At 41.4% G+C, this 16763-nt stretch overlaps 4 protein-coding genes across 4 annotated transcripts; all 4 read right to left on the reverse strand.

The window, feature by feature from the left end:
* Positions 1-41: 41 nt before the first annotated feature.
* On the reverse strand, positions 42-1745 carry LOC108091030 (putative gustatory receptor 10b). Its single transcript, XM_043207366.1, has 3 exons — positions 1506-1745; positions 539-1267; positions 42-206 (listed from the first exon to the last, which is right to left on the reverse strand). The coding sequence occupies exons 1-3, from the start codon at positions 1743-1745 to the stop codon at positions 42-44; spliced, it is 1134 nt and encodes a 377-aa protein (XP_043063301.1).
* Positions 1746-3165: 1420 nt separating this feature from the next.
* LOC108091049 (putative gustatory receptor 10b) lies at positions 3166-5873 on the reverse strand. Its single transcript, XM_017189999.1, has 3 exons — positions 5634-5873; positions 3837-4568; positions 3166-3484 (listed from the first exon to the last, which is right to left on the reverse strand). Exons 1-3 carry the CDS (start codon positions 5871-5873, stop codon positions 3326-3328), a joined length of 1131 nt encoding a protein of 376 aa, XP_017045488.1. The 3' UTR covers positions 3166-3325.
* Positions 5874-6442: 569 nt separating this feature from the next.
* On the reverse strand, positions 6443-8421 carry LOC108091053 (gustatory receptor 10a). Its single transcript, XM_017190003.2, is given in 3 exon segments — positions 6443-6736; positions 7329-8011; positions 8014-8421. Coding segments are annotated over 3 exon segments (1221 nt in total). The 5' UTR covers positions 8393-8421; the 3' UTR covers positions 6443-6577.
* Positions 8422-8893: 472 nt separating this feature from the next.
* LOC108091045 (odorant receptor 10a) lies at positions 8894-10962 on the reverse strand. Its single transcript, XM_017189996.1, has 5 exons — positions 10424-10962; positions 9679-9866; positions 9338-9627; positions 9123-9275; positions 8894-9005 (listed from the first exon to the last, which is right to left on the reverse strand). Exons 1-5 carry the CDS (start codon positions 10960-10962, stop codon positions 8955-8957), a joined length of 1221 nt encoding a protein of 406 aa, XP_017045485.1. The 3' UTR covers positions 8894-8954.
* Positions 10963-16763: the final 5801 nt, after the last annotated feature.

The raw sequence follows: 16763 nt of genomic DNA on the forward strand, positions 1-16763 counted from the left end.
TTCCCCACATATCCTTCGGTTAGATTGCGCTTCTAATTAAGCTAATTGGAGCTGTGGACGTATCCGAGCTGGATGATGATCGTGCCGTAGGACAAACTGCTGCTAATCAAGGCGAAGGCACACCGCATGTCCATTCTGAACAAACCCAACACCTTGTCCTCCGGCGATGCTCTTCTGATGGCCTGTCTCAAAACCGACATTTCCCACTTAAAAAAATAAAATTAGTTTAAATTAGCTAAAAACTTAATTTAATTAAAAAATTTCGCAAGAGTTGTGTTGGAAAATATGAAAATTAATAAGGTAACAAATAACAAATAATAATCAAACGACGCATTCCAAAGTTCAGGCTTAATGTTGCCAAATCTAAATCTGACTTGCACATTTTAAATATTTTAAGTTAAGATTGAAATAAAACATATTTAATTTAACACATTTTATCGGTATAAAAAAAATACTATAAAAAAGTTAAGAGTTTTTTCTGTCCAAAAATGATTACACACAGAAATTTTATATTCATTTTCCCGTGAGCTTAACTCACCTGTCGATAGGCTGCCGTGGCCTCCGCATCCTGTTCGTGGATCTCGGGACTGGCGCAGTCCTTGTTCTCCACAGAAAGGAGGTGAGCGCAGACGACCTGCAGGAGCAAGGAGCCTGACAGCTTGACCACGAAGGAGAGGGCCGTGAGCAGGATCTTCAAGGTCCAGGCACGGATGCCCAGGGCATCCTGTCGCTGGACGACCATTGTGTAACCGAGGTAGATGGTGCCCGTGTTGAAGAAGAGGTCGTACACCAGGCTAGTGGCCACCATACAGGCGAACATGCGGTGCACCTGCCGCACGATCTGCCGCAGGTGCTCCTGTCTGTGCATCTGATCCATGAGGAGAAGGTAGGAGCTCTGCACCTGCCGGCCATTCAGACGAAGTGCCTCGATGAGCTGAAGGAGAAGCAGGACATAGGCCACCTGAATGGCGCCCATGGAAAGCGAGATGTAGACGAAGTATAGGTTTGCAAGGAAGTCGGACACTGTTAGAGGCCGAAAGCCCCATACCATCAGCACGCTCAGCGCAAAGTTGAAGTTGTGCAGGAAGTTGTGGATCTTGACCAACATCGTCAGGCAATAAAAGCGACTGCGGCTCTTGTGTTTCAGTTCCTTGTCCAAAATCCTGGACACCTCGTTGTACGCCTCGCACATTTTGCGTTCGCCGAAGAACCTCCACAAAGGCACAACCACGAGGAACAAAAACTGCAGGCCATCGGCATTGCTCAACTAGAAATATGCAAAAGATTAACCTCACGAAAAAGTATAATATTGTAAGGAAAAGTAGATTAAAAACTGGTTTACCCTGAATTAATTTCCTTTAAAAACACTACGCTGTACAGAGCGACAATCCTCAAAAAATTTGTAAAAGTACTTTAGATAAGATTCGTCTATATTGTAAAATATTGGGGTATTTCTTTTTTAAGATTTTTAAAAGGCAGAGAATATGAAGTATAGCTTAGCTTACCACCTCCACGAACTTTTGTCGTCTGAATGTGCCCTTTACGAAATATGACGCTGTGTAAACGTAGTAGAAGTAATACAATCCCAAGTTTACGGCAATGGTTAGACAGCAGAAAGTCTGAAGAAGTCGGGAGTGAACCAATCGCCGCCGGGTTTTACTGTAGAAGTGGCAGGACAGGCCCAGGATCAGGATCAGACCCATCCACAGGCGCAGAGCCATTCGACACATCCTGCGGACTTGCATAGTGGCTAGCGACTAAATGGAGGATTATAGCCATGGATTTGAATGGAATACACCGACCACCCTTTAAAACGTATATCTGATGAAACTTCAGACCATTTAGTCGCTATCTTTAAATGACACATGTGTATCGCAAAAACTCTTCTGCCAACACCATTGATGTTTTGTAGGGTTGCAAAGACAACTACAATTCGTTTGCGGTATTATACGAGTATTCATTTAAATAATTTTTAAAATCATGCCAGTAATTAAACAATTAATTTTAACCGATTTTAGATAATATAATGTAGCGAAATCAATAGAACAAAATTTTTGCAAGTATTTGCGGGCTAACAATTTTGTAAGGAAATCAAGAAATAAGTGAACTTTTAATAAATTATTTAAGCTTTCTACATATTTCTATAAACCGTAAAATAAAAACACTTGTTACAAAATGAACATTATACAGTATTTTTCAAACTTAGCTGCTATAGATTTTATTTCATGTTAGCTGTTAGTTTGTAATTAATTTTAAGCTTTAGATAAATAAAGAAATACGAATGCATAAAGTAATTTATATTGATTAGGTGCAGGCTATAGGGGTCAATACGCACGAACAGTGGTTTCGAAAAGTTGACACGCCCATTAATACAACAAGCAAGAAAGCTAGCTTCGGCAAGCCGACGCTTATATACCCTTGCAGTCATTAAATATGTCGAACAAAATACAAAAAGGCTAAACAACATCGAAGCTATGACGATTCTTCTATTCATTTTCCATATTGTTCATATGACAGCTATATGATATAGTCGTCCGATTTTGCCGGCTTGCCGAAGCTAGCTTCCTTTCTTGTTTAACAAATCAAATAATATTATTATATATTTATACACTTAAAAGGTGATTGTTTTTTTTTGTTCCTCAGCAAGCTTAAATTATTTATTGAAAAACTTCAGCGAAAGGTGTTATTTCTGTATTAAAATTCTACATTTATTTAAAAGACATTACGACATACTTTTTAATTATTTTAGTATTTAAACGTCTATAAAAATTAATAATATCACTTACAATTTTTTTTACCCCGAATTAGTATTTAAAAAAATAAAAGCACATCATGAATTAAATTACTGTTGGTTCGCGGCTGATGCGAGTGACGTTGCTCCCAATTTGAGCACGGATTCCGATTCGTTTGGACTGAGATACTTGCGCTATCCTCAGGGACGTACACCGGAAAAATATCAAGATCAAGAATATATAAACTCTATGGGGTCTGCGGTGTCTCTTTCACAGCGTTGCAAACTTCTGAAATTATAATACCCGTTTGCTCTGCAAGGCTGCAATAGCTAGTCTTTATTAAAATCTCTTCGGATTGAATAAATTTTACTGTTTATTTTGTCAAAGCAAACTTTGTATTCTATGCTTATTTTCGTCTGGTTCTTGGGCCAATTAAATTATGTATGGGTTCTTAACGTTGTTCGTTTTCCCACACATCCTTCGGATAGATTGTCCTTCTAATTAAACTAATTGAAGCGGAGTGCCGATTGAGTGCTGATTGCATCACATTCCGTTTCCCTCGTGAAGGGTTAAAGGTGAAGGTGAAGGCCAACCTAGCTTTGGACGTATCCGAGCTGGATGATGATCGTGCCGTAGGACAAACTGCTGCTAATCAAGGCGAAGGCACACCGCATGTCCATTCTGAACAACCCCAACACCTTGTCCTCCGGCGATGCTCTTCTGATGGCCTGTCTCAAAACCGACATTTCCCACTTAAAAAAATAAAATTAGTTTAAATTAGCTAAAAACTTAATTTAAATAAAAAATGTCGTCAAGAGTTGTGTTGAAAATATGAAAATGAATATAGTAGAATAAATAACAAATAATAATCAAACGATGTATTCCAAAGTTCAGGCTTTATGTTGCCAAATCTGAATCCGACTTGCATATTTTAAATATTTTAAGTTAAGATTGAAATAAAACATATTTAATTTATTTAAAATTACTATATACACATTTTATCGGTATAAAAAAAAATACTATACAAAAAGTTAAGAGTTTTTCCTGTCCAAAAATGATTACACACAGAAATTTTATATTCATTTTCCCGTGAGCTTAACTCACCTGTCGATAGACTGCCGTGGCCTCCGCATCCTGTTCGTGGAGCTCGGGACTGGCGCAGTCCTTGTTCTCCACAGAAAGGAGGTGAGCGCAGACGACCTGTAGGAGCAAGGAGTCTGACAGCTTGACCACGAAGGAGAGGGCCGTGAGCAGGATCTTCAAGGTCCAGGCACGGATGCCCAGGGCATCCTGTCGCTGGACGACCATTGTGTAACCGAGGTAGATGGTGCCCGTGTTCAAGAAGAGGTCGTACACCAGGCTGGTGGCCACCATACAGGCGAACATGCGGTGCACCTGCCGCACGATCTGCCGCAGGTGCTCCTGTCTGTGCATCTGATCCATGAGGAGAAGGTAGGAGCTCTGCACCTGCCGGCCATTCAGACGCAGTGCCTCGATCAGCTGGAGGAGCAGCAAGACGTAGGCCACCTGGATGGCGCCCATGGAAAGCGAGATGTAGACGAAGTATAGGTTTGCAAGGAAGTCGGACACTGTTAGAGGCCGAAAGCCCCATACCATCAGCACGCTCAGCGCAAAGTTGAAGTTGTGCAGAAAGTTGTGGATCTTGACCAACATCGTCAGGCAATAAAAGCGACTGCGGCTCTTGTGTTTCAGTTCCTTGTCCAAAATCCTGGACACCTCGTCGTACGCCTCGCACATTTTGCGTTCGCCGAAGAACCTCCACAAAGGCACAACCACGATGTAGAATACCTGCAGGCGAATGCTACCATTGCTCAACTAGAAATTCGAAAAAGATTTGAGATACTCGTACAATGTAGTGAAAAATTCAGATTAAAAATTGGTTACCCTGCACTTTTCGATAAGAGATATCTTTGTGCTCCTTGAAAAAGATTTCTTCCAACATTATACAAAGGGTGTTATAATTTAGCCCAGAAGTTTTCAACGCACCTCAGACTGCATAAATTATATATATTCTTGTTCAGAATCACGATCAGAATCGAAATACGTCTGTACGTCTGTCCGTCTGTCTGTTTCTATGTGAACTAGTCACTAGTCAATCTTGCTGAAACTTTCCCAAAAGTTGTGTAGTTATTGCACGCAGTATATAAGTCGTAACGGGCCGGATCGGCAGACTATATCGGATAGCTCCCATACAAGAGAATGAAATAAAAAATTCTCACGCCGTTGCTTTTGATCAGATCGACTTGATTTCTTCCAGATGGTTTTTCTAACTACTATTGAATTTCGAATTAAATTTTTTCAAAATCGGATAACTCTATCATTTAGCTGTCATAGAAAAGTTCGAAACAGATGTGTATATATAAATAATGGCAAAAAATTGATAACGTCGTTATTTTTTATACCACGACCATGATTTTACCTTTGAATCCAGAAACAAAAAGATTTTAAAAATCGGACAACTTATCATATATGTAGCTGCCATAGGAAAGATCGAAAAATATGTATAGAATTACCGGAAATAAAATTGTAATAGCCTTGTTTTTCACCAGACACAATGATTTTTGAATGGATTTTAGATCGTGGTGCTGATTGAGAATATATATACTTTATGTGCTCTGAGGTGTCTCCTTCACTGCGTTGCAAGCTTCTGACTGAAATTATAATAAATTAAATTATATTTAGAAATATATTGTGTTTCTAAACCAATTGTGTCGCCTTAGGGCGTTTTCTGTAGTATATAACAATTCACAGAATGGTACTTTAAATAAGATTCGTCTTCTACATTGTATAATATTGTGACCATTATAGTCTGCACTCAATCAGTACTTATTTAGGATTTTTAAAAAGCAGAATTTTTAAAAAGAAAAAAGTTTAGCTTACCACCTCTACGAACTTTTGTCGTCTGAATGTGCCCTTTACGAAATATGACGCTGTGTAAACGTAGTAGAAGTAATACAATGCCAAGTTTACGGCAATGGTTAGACAGCAGAAAGTCTGCAGGAGTCGGGAGTGAACCAATCGCCGCCGGGTTTTACTGTAGAAGTGGCAGGACAGGCCCAGGATCAGGATCAGACCCATCCACAGGCGCAGAGCCTTTCGACACATCCTGCGGACTTGCATAGTGGCTAGCGACTAAATGGTGGATTAAAGCCATCGATTTGTGTAGAATACATCGACCACCCATTTAAACGTTTATCAGTCGAATCAACAGAGCATTTAGTCGCTATCTGCAGAGGAGAAATGTCGCCCATTGGGAAAACTCGTCTGTCATCAGCAGTGATGTTTTGTTTTCTTACAGAGACAGAAATTATTCGCTTGTGGTGTTAAAAAATAATCTTCAACATTTTTTTTTTTTTGAATTCAAAAAACTAATTTAAGTCGTTTTCAATAAAATAATAATAACGATTTTCGATTCTATAGCTTTAACTCCATGTTAGCTGTTGGTTTGTATATAATTGTTAGCCTGAGATAAATAAATTAACAGCATTGATTAACTGCAGACCAAAGCAGTCAATACGCACGGACAATGGTTTCCAAAACTCGCCACGCCCTTTGAAATTGAATACAAGTGACTTGATAGTCTTGGAACTCGAAGTAAGTGTTTCTTCTTGATTTCTATTGTTTTTTCAAAAAGTTTCTATGGTAGCTATTCAAATAAAGACACAAAAATGAGTAAAACAATTGTTAAGTAGCTGATAGCAGGCACAGACTCGTTTTAATTTTTTTTACATATAATAAGGTACAGTTTTGGTATTTGTTTCTTAGCATTCTAATAGTTTGGTGTTTTAAGTTTCGGTTTTAAGCTTAAATGGTAATCTTGTTGGCTAGGACTTCTTGCGCAGATAGAGATCGAACTGCACCAGGGTTATGAAATAGGAAAATGCGGTGACAGCGATGAGGTAGACCAGTCGGCGATCCAGGTGCAAAAGACCACAGAGCATTGGCGGTTGGTAGTTGAGCAACTCCAGCGAAAGGTGTTCTATCTGCATTAAAAAACAATTTTTTAATTGGCGACATAGTATTTAAGTATTAATTTCTCAATCGTCCATGAAAAAAGGATACAATGTTGAAATCATGAATAAATGAATTTTTTAAATGAATTCAGAAAGCCTTTAACGTTTATTTAGAAATGCGAGTCCCCGTAAATGTTTTATTATTCTCAAGTCTCAATTGACATTAATTAACACAAAACCAAGGAATATCTAGTGCTTATTATAATAATAATTAAATATTAGTTAAATAATAATAAATTACAATAACCTTGTTTATGTGTGTCATGCAAAACGAAAATTTCGACGAGTACGTAATGCTGTTAAAAGGTTGTAAATGGAAATGCCTAAGTTATAAAGAGCTTTCCTATTCCTAGCTGACAAATAAAAGTATTTTTCAGATTAGTTTTTGGCCAAATTAAAGATCAATCAAAGATTTCCAATCTTTGTTGTATAGATAGTAATAAAAAATGATTTTTTTTCTTATAAATTTCGTTAGTAAGTGCAGTGTGAACCCTTTTTCATACGTTTTCACTAGAATGATTCTGAGTTCTTGAAAAAATGTAGTGAACCTGTGACCTCTTACCTCCCTGGTGAGCCGCTCGTCCCGCTCCGGCGGCTCGGCGAAGCGGCGGACGGTGAGGGCGACGGCCTCGAGCTCGAGCTTGATGTGCTCGTTGACCAGGGTGACGATGTAGGTGTCGATGTAGAAGCCGGTGGCGTAGACGGAGCCAACGACCACCGGGAAGCTGACCTCCTCGAGCGACTGCTTGGCCAGCATGTGGAAGAGGGTGTAGAAGTTGGTCAGGTTGTTGATCAGGGTGCTCAGCATGAGTCCGATCAGCTGGAACTGGTGCATGCGGAAGCTCTCACGCTGCAGCTCGTTGATCTCCCGGCAGCGGCGGCGCAGCTCCTCCAGGCGGTCGCTCAAGTCGCAGCATCGCTGCCGGAGCATTCCGCCCGGACGCAGTGCGTCCATCTCTGCCCGAAGCTCGGTGAGCTGCAGATTGAACTGGCGGTAGTACTTCAGCACCGAGGCGTTGATCCAATAGCAGTAGTCGGCCATGTTCTCCGTGTAGTTCCACAGCACAAAGGCGTAGACGGCGAAGTGGACCCGCACCGGACTCAGGGCTCCAGTTCCGCCCTCGCCGTACTGGGCGAAGATGCCGCACACCTGGATGGCCATCATCAGGTTGATCAGGCAGAACTTGAAGTACATGAGGAACTCGAAGGGCTTCTTCGGCTCCCGCGGCGCCTCGCGGAATTCCCGCCCAAGTGCATCCTGAGCAGGGTGCACCTCTGGTTGATCGCCTCGAAGTGGACCGTGTTGGCCACGTAGGTGACTATCACCGTGGCGTACTTAATCGCCGTGTTGGCGAAGCTCACGTAGAAGAGCAGCTGCAGCCGACGGTCGCCGGTGTCGGTCAAGGTGCGGAAATGGTAGCAGAAGTAGCCAGGCAGCACCAGGATCAGGAGCAGACTGAACAGGTGGCCGTAAAGGATGAGCAGACTCTTCACCCCCCTCCGCAGCGCCTTCTGGGGAACGTAGTCGATCACCACCTGGCCGTAGATCAGGGCGTACACGTGTCCGTACTGGTAGAACTTGAACTCGTGCCGCTCCCAGAAGCTCAGCTCCTCCGCCGAAGTCATTCTCGCCTGGCTTTCCTCGGCCAACTGGGGAAATTGGGATTTGGGATTTCTGTTGCTGCGTGTTTCGGGGAAACCTCGCAGTGGCGGAGTTGGTGTGGTCAGCCGCCTAATTATTGGCGATGACAGATACGAAAAGTACAATCACTCCGAGTGGACAACTCCCAAACCCAAGTGATAAGGTGACAGAATCGTTATACAACAGGTTACTGTTTATTTATTTATTTCTTGTGGGCACGCTATTCAACTTAACTCTACAATTAAATATTAAATACGCAATACTTATATAATACTACAACTAAATAAATAAATAAATAAAAAGAGGAGCACCAAATATATATAATATTCGATTAGTATTTATTTGCAAATTAATTACATAGTAATTACGGGTACGATTTTGGTTTTTCTTTTGGTTTAGTTTCCAAAGTTTGTAAAATTGTTGTACGCTTCATTGCGGCTCATTTCACTAAGCTGACATTAAATATTAATTAAATCAGGCATTATATTTATTCTTATAAATAAGTATATATCTTCAAATAATTTGTTTTACTCAAGCCTTATAATTCTACTGAAAGGACTTCGCCAGGGCAATAATGGAACCAGAAGTCTGAAGTATCTGAAAGGGATAAAGGCGTAACTGTAATATATATACTTCTTTATTTGCGCGGTCTTCGATAGGCCTTGTGTAGTGTTCCATCTGATATACATATATCATCTCCACCATTTCACTTACCGCTCCAAAAGTGGGCAGCGAGGGCGAGAAGAAGGGCACCGCCATGCTCAGGGGTCGCTGGGATCGCAGGATGAACAGCTGGACGAGGCGCCGCTGGCGGGGCTGGAACAACCGCCAGGGACAGCATCCCATCACCCGGCACAGCTCCACACTCTGCACAGAAACGCATCTAAAGGATCAATCAGAACCACCAATCATCTCCAAGCAGAACTCACGCTTTCGGCCACGAGGGTTCCCCCGTAGCAGTAGACCAGCAGTTGGCTCAAAGCGGCGATTGTGTAGGCCACATAAAGCAGGGCTCCCAGGCCAAATCCCCCTGCCATCAGGAGGTTCACCATGCTGAATCCAATCACCATGCCGGCGGACACAAAGTGAGCCAGGGTTATGATCGCGTAGCGATTCCGAAAGAAATTGGTCAGATTGATGATCGAGTTGTGTCTAATTATAAGTGCCCGCATTTTCTCTTCCAGATTGTAAAGCTGAACCTCCGAAAGCTCCAAGTAATCTTTAAATATAATGGTAAGTGCTTTAGTTCCTTTGAAGAGGGGAAACCCACCTTCGTAGGGCTTGAAAACGGATCGAATCTCCGACTGGAGCACCTCCAGCAGAGACGATAGATGGACACAGAACTCGAAGTAGAAGCCATCACAGCCCCCGAACATAAAGATGGTCACATATCCAGTGTAGGCTATGAATACGTAGGTCAGCGGGAAGAACGGGGATCGCAGAAGAACCTCCGGCATTCTGTAGAATATTGTAAAAAATTTATTAAATAACTTAGCCAACTCTTACTTGTCATTGAATCCGGGAAATATTTAGTGCTAATCTACTTTAATAAGCACTTGAAATCTGTTTTAAGACACAACCTCTCAATGACTTTTTAAAATAAATTGTTTTTTCTTAATGTTTCTGTTATTTAGCAAGCACAGAAATAGATCAGTTTAAAAACTTGAATTTGTGCACTTTGTTAAATTGTTATTCAGCCTATATTTATATAAGTTCATAGAATATTTAAACTTGTAAAGAAAGGGAATTCATTACGGAGTGTTATTCTGCACTAAAACATTACTCTCCCATTTTGCAAGCATTTTTGTTAAATGCAAAAAATTAAAAATAGAAATTAAATTGCTGCCACTAACAACCTTTTAAAGTAAGGTTTAAATAATAAAAATTGTAATTGGAAATTGGAAGTAAATACTAAGGTATCATAGGCTAAATATAACAGAATTTCGACTGTAAAGAAATGCCACTTCTAAAACAAAGCTTGGTGTAGTAATTCAATGCAATCGCCGTGTTCTCACGTCATATTGAAGGGCGTGAACCAGACGAAGTCGTCGCCGCGATCCTGGAGGAACAGGACCAATGCGATGAGCAGAGGCTTCAGGTTGTAGGTGGTGCAGGTGAAGAAGCCGGTGGACAGAGGCCAGAAGTTGATGCGGGCCGCCATGACGGAGTGCCTCAAGCGGATGGCCTGCTGGTCGGGTCGCTCCGCCTTGGAGTCGAAGAGGAGGAGCCTCAGGCGGTTCCACATGGCCGACAGATCCCGACGAAATCTCAGCATGAGGAACATCTTGAGCAGAGTGACCGCCGAGGTTCCCGCTGGACAGAGTGTCTCCAGAGCCAGAGAGATCTGCTGGCGGTCCAGGAAACGCAGTCCCGCATGGAGTTCGGTGACCACGCCAATGGCCAGGATCACAAAGTGGACGATGGCTCTTCGGGGCAGGACTTCCCCGGAACTCCCCGGCCAGTAGCCCATTATATTCAGGCTGAGACGCGGAACCGCAAAGAAGTACACGGAGAGCTGCTGATCGCGCTTCAGGAACCGAAACCACTGGGACATGGTTGACTAGCCTTTTGGGCCACATCCTGGCTAGAAATCTACTTTATATACCCAAAGGTAAACATCCTAAGTCACTTAGAAAAAAACCCTAAACAAAGTGTTTCGTTTGGAAATATAAATAAATGAAGTAATCTTTAGTGGGAACTTTTTGTTCCTTAAGCATTTATTCTTATTAAGAAATCCAAACATTGATAACGAAGTTTGATCTAATTAACTCTAAAAATCTTTTTTAAAATACAGAAATCTATACAAAAAATGCGTCTTTAAGTGTATATAAGGTAACTAAATTAACTCTTGCAAAATTGTATACAAATAATACTGAAACACCTAACTTTAACTTGTTGAGAATTTTAATATACCTCTTCATTGCTTTGAAAATTTTTCAACACAGTTTCGTTTTTGGAGTGTAACCCCATAGCCCTTGGACCTGAGTTGGCCCACTTAATTGACTTGTTGTTCGGGCAAAGTTGGATTAAAGTTAGACCAGAAACCTTTGCCGCTTTGGAGGCCTCGATAATTGGCGTGGATGGCTGGATGGCTAAATGGCGGGTCACCTTTGGATCCCCGGGACTCGTGAGCGCCATTCGTTATTTATGGATCTGATGGGGAATCGAAGAGGCGGACGACAGGCACAAGTAGCCGGGAACGAGTCGCAATCAGAGCTAATGCATCAATAAGCGCTAGCCGCTAATTTCAGTAATCAAAACACAAACAAATCAAGATTAAGACACTCGGACGTCGGACTCGTCGAATTCGTGCGTTTTCAACTAATCTCAAGCCCACTCACGCACAGCATGAAATTCCAGGAGCGGATTAGGGAATTAAATGATATCCAAGGGAGTTCTGGGTTGTCACATATTTCGAAGAGGAAGGTTTCAATTTTCTGAGCCAAAACACAAACAGTTAAACACTTTCTTACACTCAAAACTTATTAGCAGTCAATGAATTTAGGGAAACACCCATTCTCTTTTTATCATAAACCAGTTTAAAGTCAGTTCTCTGGTGATCTGACTTATCTGCCTTGGGCTTTGTAGACTCCCCTCCAAATCGGATTAAAGTCAGACAACTTATCTACTTTCTTGTAAGTGTGGGTTGGCCAACAATCTCTGTAGTTGCTCTCCCCGGTTACATCTAATACCTATTTATGCAAAGCAAACACAATCGTTTTTATCACTGAGCAAAGCATATTCGCAAAGCAAACTCTATAGTAATCAGTCAGAGACCGAATGATGACCTTGGTGAATCACTTTGATAAGCGGTAATTACTCAGAATGGGTGGCCTTATCACAGGCAGATTGGATACAGAACATGTTGTTTTGGGTCACGTGATTCCGGGGGAAATAGTTTATGCCAAGGAATGTCAATTATGGCAAGGGATAACTATTACTTCCTATTTACTAATTATTGTAAAAGTTTGATTGAGCATCATTAATAAAACTGGAAAGAAACAGAAATGGGTTGTGTAAATATATATGTAGGTTACCGAAAATATTGTAAGGAACCTTTAAACCGAATAAAACAACTGAAGAAATCAAAAACAAATGACTTTATTAAATTCTGTTAATCACCCGAAAGTTTCAGGTATATTCCATTAAGTTATTGTACTTGAAGCTTCTATATTCTTCTTGTTTTCGTGCTTTTATAAGGCAACCTTTTTTATTCATCAAAAAGTAGTATCAATGCCTAATGGCGAGTTCAATAACTTTCAGCTGATGGGTTTCAAGTTCCTTTTAATTGCGTTTGCAATAAAACAAATCGGTTTCTAATACCTGTCTTACTCGAACGGGCTTATGTGGCAATTGGATCACCAGAGAGCCGCATGCCGGTGTTAACCCACTGAGCACCTTAACCCCCGTGGAATCCGCACCTGTTCGCCCCGAAGCCTGTCAACCGCGAGTCATAAATCATGCAAACCTGTCCGCCGATTGGTGTGTGCGGGTTTTCGAGTGCGGCCATTGATGTATTGAAGTTTTTGTCAACGCCACAGACGAGTCTAAGTTTTTTCTACCACTTTCGTGTAGTGCGGGTATGCTATATGGTATACACTTAGATTAGCAGCGCACGTTCCTCAAACCGGTGACGTCAGCGATGGCACGCACACACCTGGAAGCCCACGGGCTTGGATTCGGATTTCAATTCGGTTTGGATTTGGTTTGGACTTCGTTTTTTATGTGTTTGATCGGGTTTGAAACAGTCGCAGCGCCATTGAAGGTCGATCTTGAGCTGCGATAAGGTTACTCTACAAGTTCAGCCTCCGAAAGGTTCTCACACAAGGCTTAAACAATCAGAATAATACGATATGATAAAATGATAAAACTATAAATATTTAAAAACTATAAAAACGTTTTGTTAAAAAACGAATTAAAGTTACATTGGCAAATTAAAGCTAAAGCCTTTAAGGAATGCAAACTTAAAAACTAATCGCTTTCCCTCATATTAATTTGATTCTGTAATAAGTAATATGAATTCACTTTATACATTCATTTTAGCAAACTTTTTAATATGGGAAAAGTACCCAAATAATGACCAATTTCAAGCCTTTTCTCTCCCCAGAAACACACAAGGGCATCAAATTGATATAAAACACTGGGTGATGATGATAATGATGATGGCTAAATTGCTTGATTCGCGGGATTGGGATAGATTTGATGGGCATAATTGCAGCGGCAGTGCCGAGTACCGCAAATGGATAGCAAATTGAATCAACGCCAATTGGTCAGCCGTCAGCAGTTGCCCCTTTTCCATATGCACTTGCTCTGTGCTCTTGATTAGTTTTTTGCTTTGCTTAGCATCCCCAAATCGCAGCTTCCTAGCAACCAAGCCCCCAAGCAACCAAGCCACCAAGCCACCAAGCCACCAACCAAGTGGCTCCCCCAAACACACCTCCCCTTTCTTTCTTTTGCCAAACACGCACACCCACAACTCAGCACGCAGCGCAGGTACAGTAAAACCTGTGAAACAATGAAATCATAAACGCAAAATGCACAAATCATAATTTATACGAAACAATATTTAAAACATTGGCATCCCAATGAAAGAGTGGAAACTATAAAAAAATACATATTTGTAAGCTTATGATGTGTTATATTGTTGATTTTTTTATCAGTTTATTTTCATATTAACTTGTTAATTTGGTGGATAGAAATCTGCAAAGGAGAATATGTATTTATAAATCAACGAAAAGGTTTATCCAAACCTCTAAGTAACTGAGAGATCACCGTACTTTTATAGCGTTTTTCATTGAAACTTTTGAATAGATCATACATACAATTGATTTACCAACTTCATAAGCTCTTATCATCTTTTAAGGCAAGATAATTAAATTCTGAATCCATAGGGTTCGACGGTTTCTATGCCTTTTTGAAACCCAACTCGGCAGCCAGAAGATCACTGTACTGGCACGGATATGGATGAAGGGAAGCTGCCCGGCACTCGAAGCAATTGAGATGGCCTGACATGGTTTTTGAAGAGTCATCTGAATCAGCCAGGCGGCGGAATCAGCCCGATCCGCCGAGGGAGCCGCCTTAATTCAGGGGAGGGGATCGCGGGGGGCCGTGGGTATCCGATCCGATCACGCTGTTCTGTTTCATGACGAGCCGATCCGCAGCGCACCGAACTGAGCTGAGCTGGCACCACAAACATCCCCAGAACAAAAACAATGCGGCGGGCGGGCATATAGTGCACATGACTATTAGATAAGTTTATTATAGAATAAATAAGCGTGCGGGCCCGAAACCGAATGCGAATGCGAGTGCCATAAAGAAGTTAAGCAATTCAGACAGTTTAGAGCATAAATTGCTTAATAGAGTTTATACGCCAATTGGGGGCATAAAGAGTGTCGCATTTTATAGTTCGGTTTTTTTCATTTCGATCCGTTTCGTTTCGTTTCGTTTCGCTTCGCTTTGCTTCGAACTGCAAACGCACATCCCCTTTACAAGCTTTCGAGATAAGCCGCTCGAAATACGTAGCACTGGCAAAGTTCAGGGTCCCTGGCCAGAACCAACACCCAAACTCAGAACCAGAACCAGAAGCACTTTGGCTGGTGGTGCCTCCAATCTTTGGATGGCGGCGGCTATCGGCCATCAGTCGACGTATTATGCAACTTTATGGCGGCCCGCAAGTGGCCAAACCCAAACACCAGAAACTAAGAGTCCACTCCACTCGATGGAGCGATAATCATCTGTTGAAAATGGCGCCAAAAATACAGTGACCCCTTGATTACGTATATTACAATGCTTCTAGAATATTTTCTGGGAATCCACTAAAACTTAATCTCCAAATTAAAAATAGTTCTACTACCTTATATATGCTTGAAATAGGGCATACCATAGGGTAGCACCAGTCATTTTGCTTAGATCAGTTTTTATCTATTAAACATATTCTAAACCAGTTTTGCAAAAAGCTTACATTATAAATAACAAATGAAAACGACACCTTGTTCACTTTTTTATTGAATAAAAAAATTCGAACGTTGAAGCAGGTAATTATACAGTAAGCCTAAAGTAAATAATTGTATGTGTAAAACCAGATACAAAAGATAAAAATACAATATAAGAAAATGAAACGTGACACTGAGAGCGTCGGTTTACAAACATTAGATACACTAATTTCACAGCATTTCTATTACTCCCACCGCCGGGATCTGGCGCGGAATCGGATCCAACCGAACTCGTGACCCCCATGAGCGGGTCAACCCAAGAATTGGCGCCCAACGCGTGGCCTAAAAATAGACCCAGCGCCCGATGATGGGTCTCGCCGATAAATTGCCGCTTGATGATCGCCAATTAAGGCGGGGAAATTAATGCGAAATATGAGAAGTGGTAATGTCAATTCAAATTCCCCAATTACCACAGTCTGCGCCAATCAATTAGTCATATATATATACTGTACATATAGATATAGGAGACCATATAGTTGCCGCTGCCTTCACCTACTTACCGCCAAGTCGGTTATCGCCGCCACGCGTCGCCTGCTCTTCTTCTAGCCAGGTATTTAGGGCAGGCCACCTCCTGGGCTCCTAATCTTGACCAACTCGACCAGTCCGCTTGCTATCGCAGATCGAAGGTATTTCGCTTTTGGCTTTTATTCCGCCTTTCGGGCTTTACGACCCTACGAACGCCTGCCAGTCGCCTAAGCCAATTTGAATGCAGCCGGCAAGAGAGAGAGGCTCGCGAAAAAGCCTCGTTAAATGCGAGCAAACACCAGAAGACGGACGACGGACGGCGAACAGCGAACGGCGGACTTACAGACGGCGACGACGGACGAAAACGGCTGATGACCGCAGCGGGAAACGCATGCGCAGTTCACGTGAACAGATAGCCAGCGTTGACAAATTAGACAATTTTTTCAACATTTTTTAAGTTAGTCGACTAAGCTAAGAGAGTTTCGAATTCGAAATTTCAAATAAGTTTAAGGCAACTTCAGTATCAACAATCAACAATGAAGATATATTTGGACATCTACTTACATATAATATTATATTATTAGAATTTTTATTGCAGGCTTAGGCGTTCTGAATTTTTGAAATATGTCCTTCACTGGTGATAAATTTAACAACTTTTTAAGGTTCTACTCACAATCACCTTGGAATAGCTTTTAACCTAATGCTGAATAATATCACGCATACGCAGTGTTGACCCTGTGTTTTTGTTGTAAATTGCCATGTTTTCTATAAACTACAACAATTTCTTTGTTCTTTTAAAATTATTAAGTATAACACAGTGATTAATGTACTCCAAGTTTTGAACGACGCAAAATGACTAAATAATATCACTCATACGCACTGTTGCTTGATTTCGTAT

Source organism: Drosophila ficusphila, unplaced genomic scaffold (assembly GCF_018152265.1).
Source record: "Drosophila ficusphila isolate 14025-0441.05 unplaced genomic scaffold, ASM1815226v1 contig_198, whole genome shotgun sequence".
In the NCBI taxonomy this organism is placed as follows: domain Eukaryota; kingdom Metazoa; phylum Arthropoda; class Insecta; order Diptera; family Drosophilidae; genus Drosophila; species Drosophila ficusphila.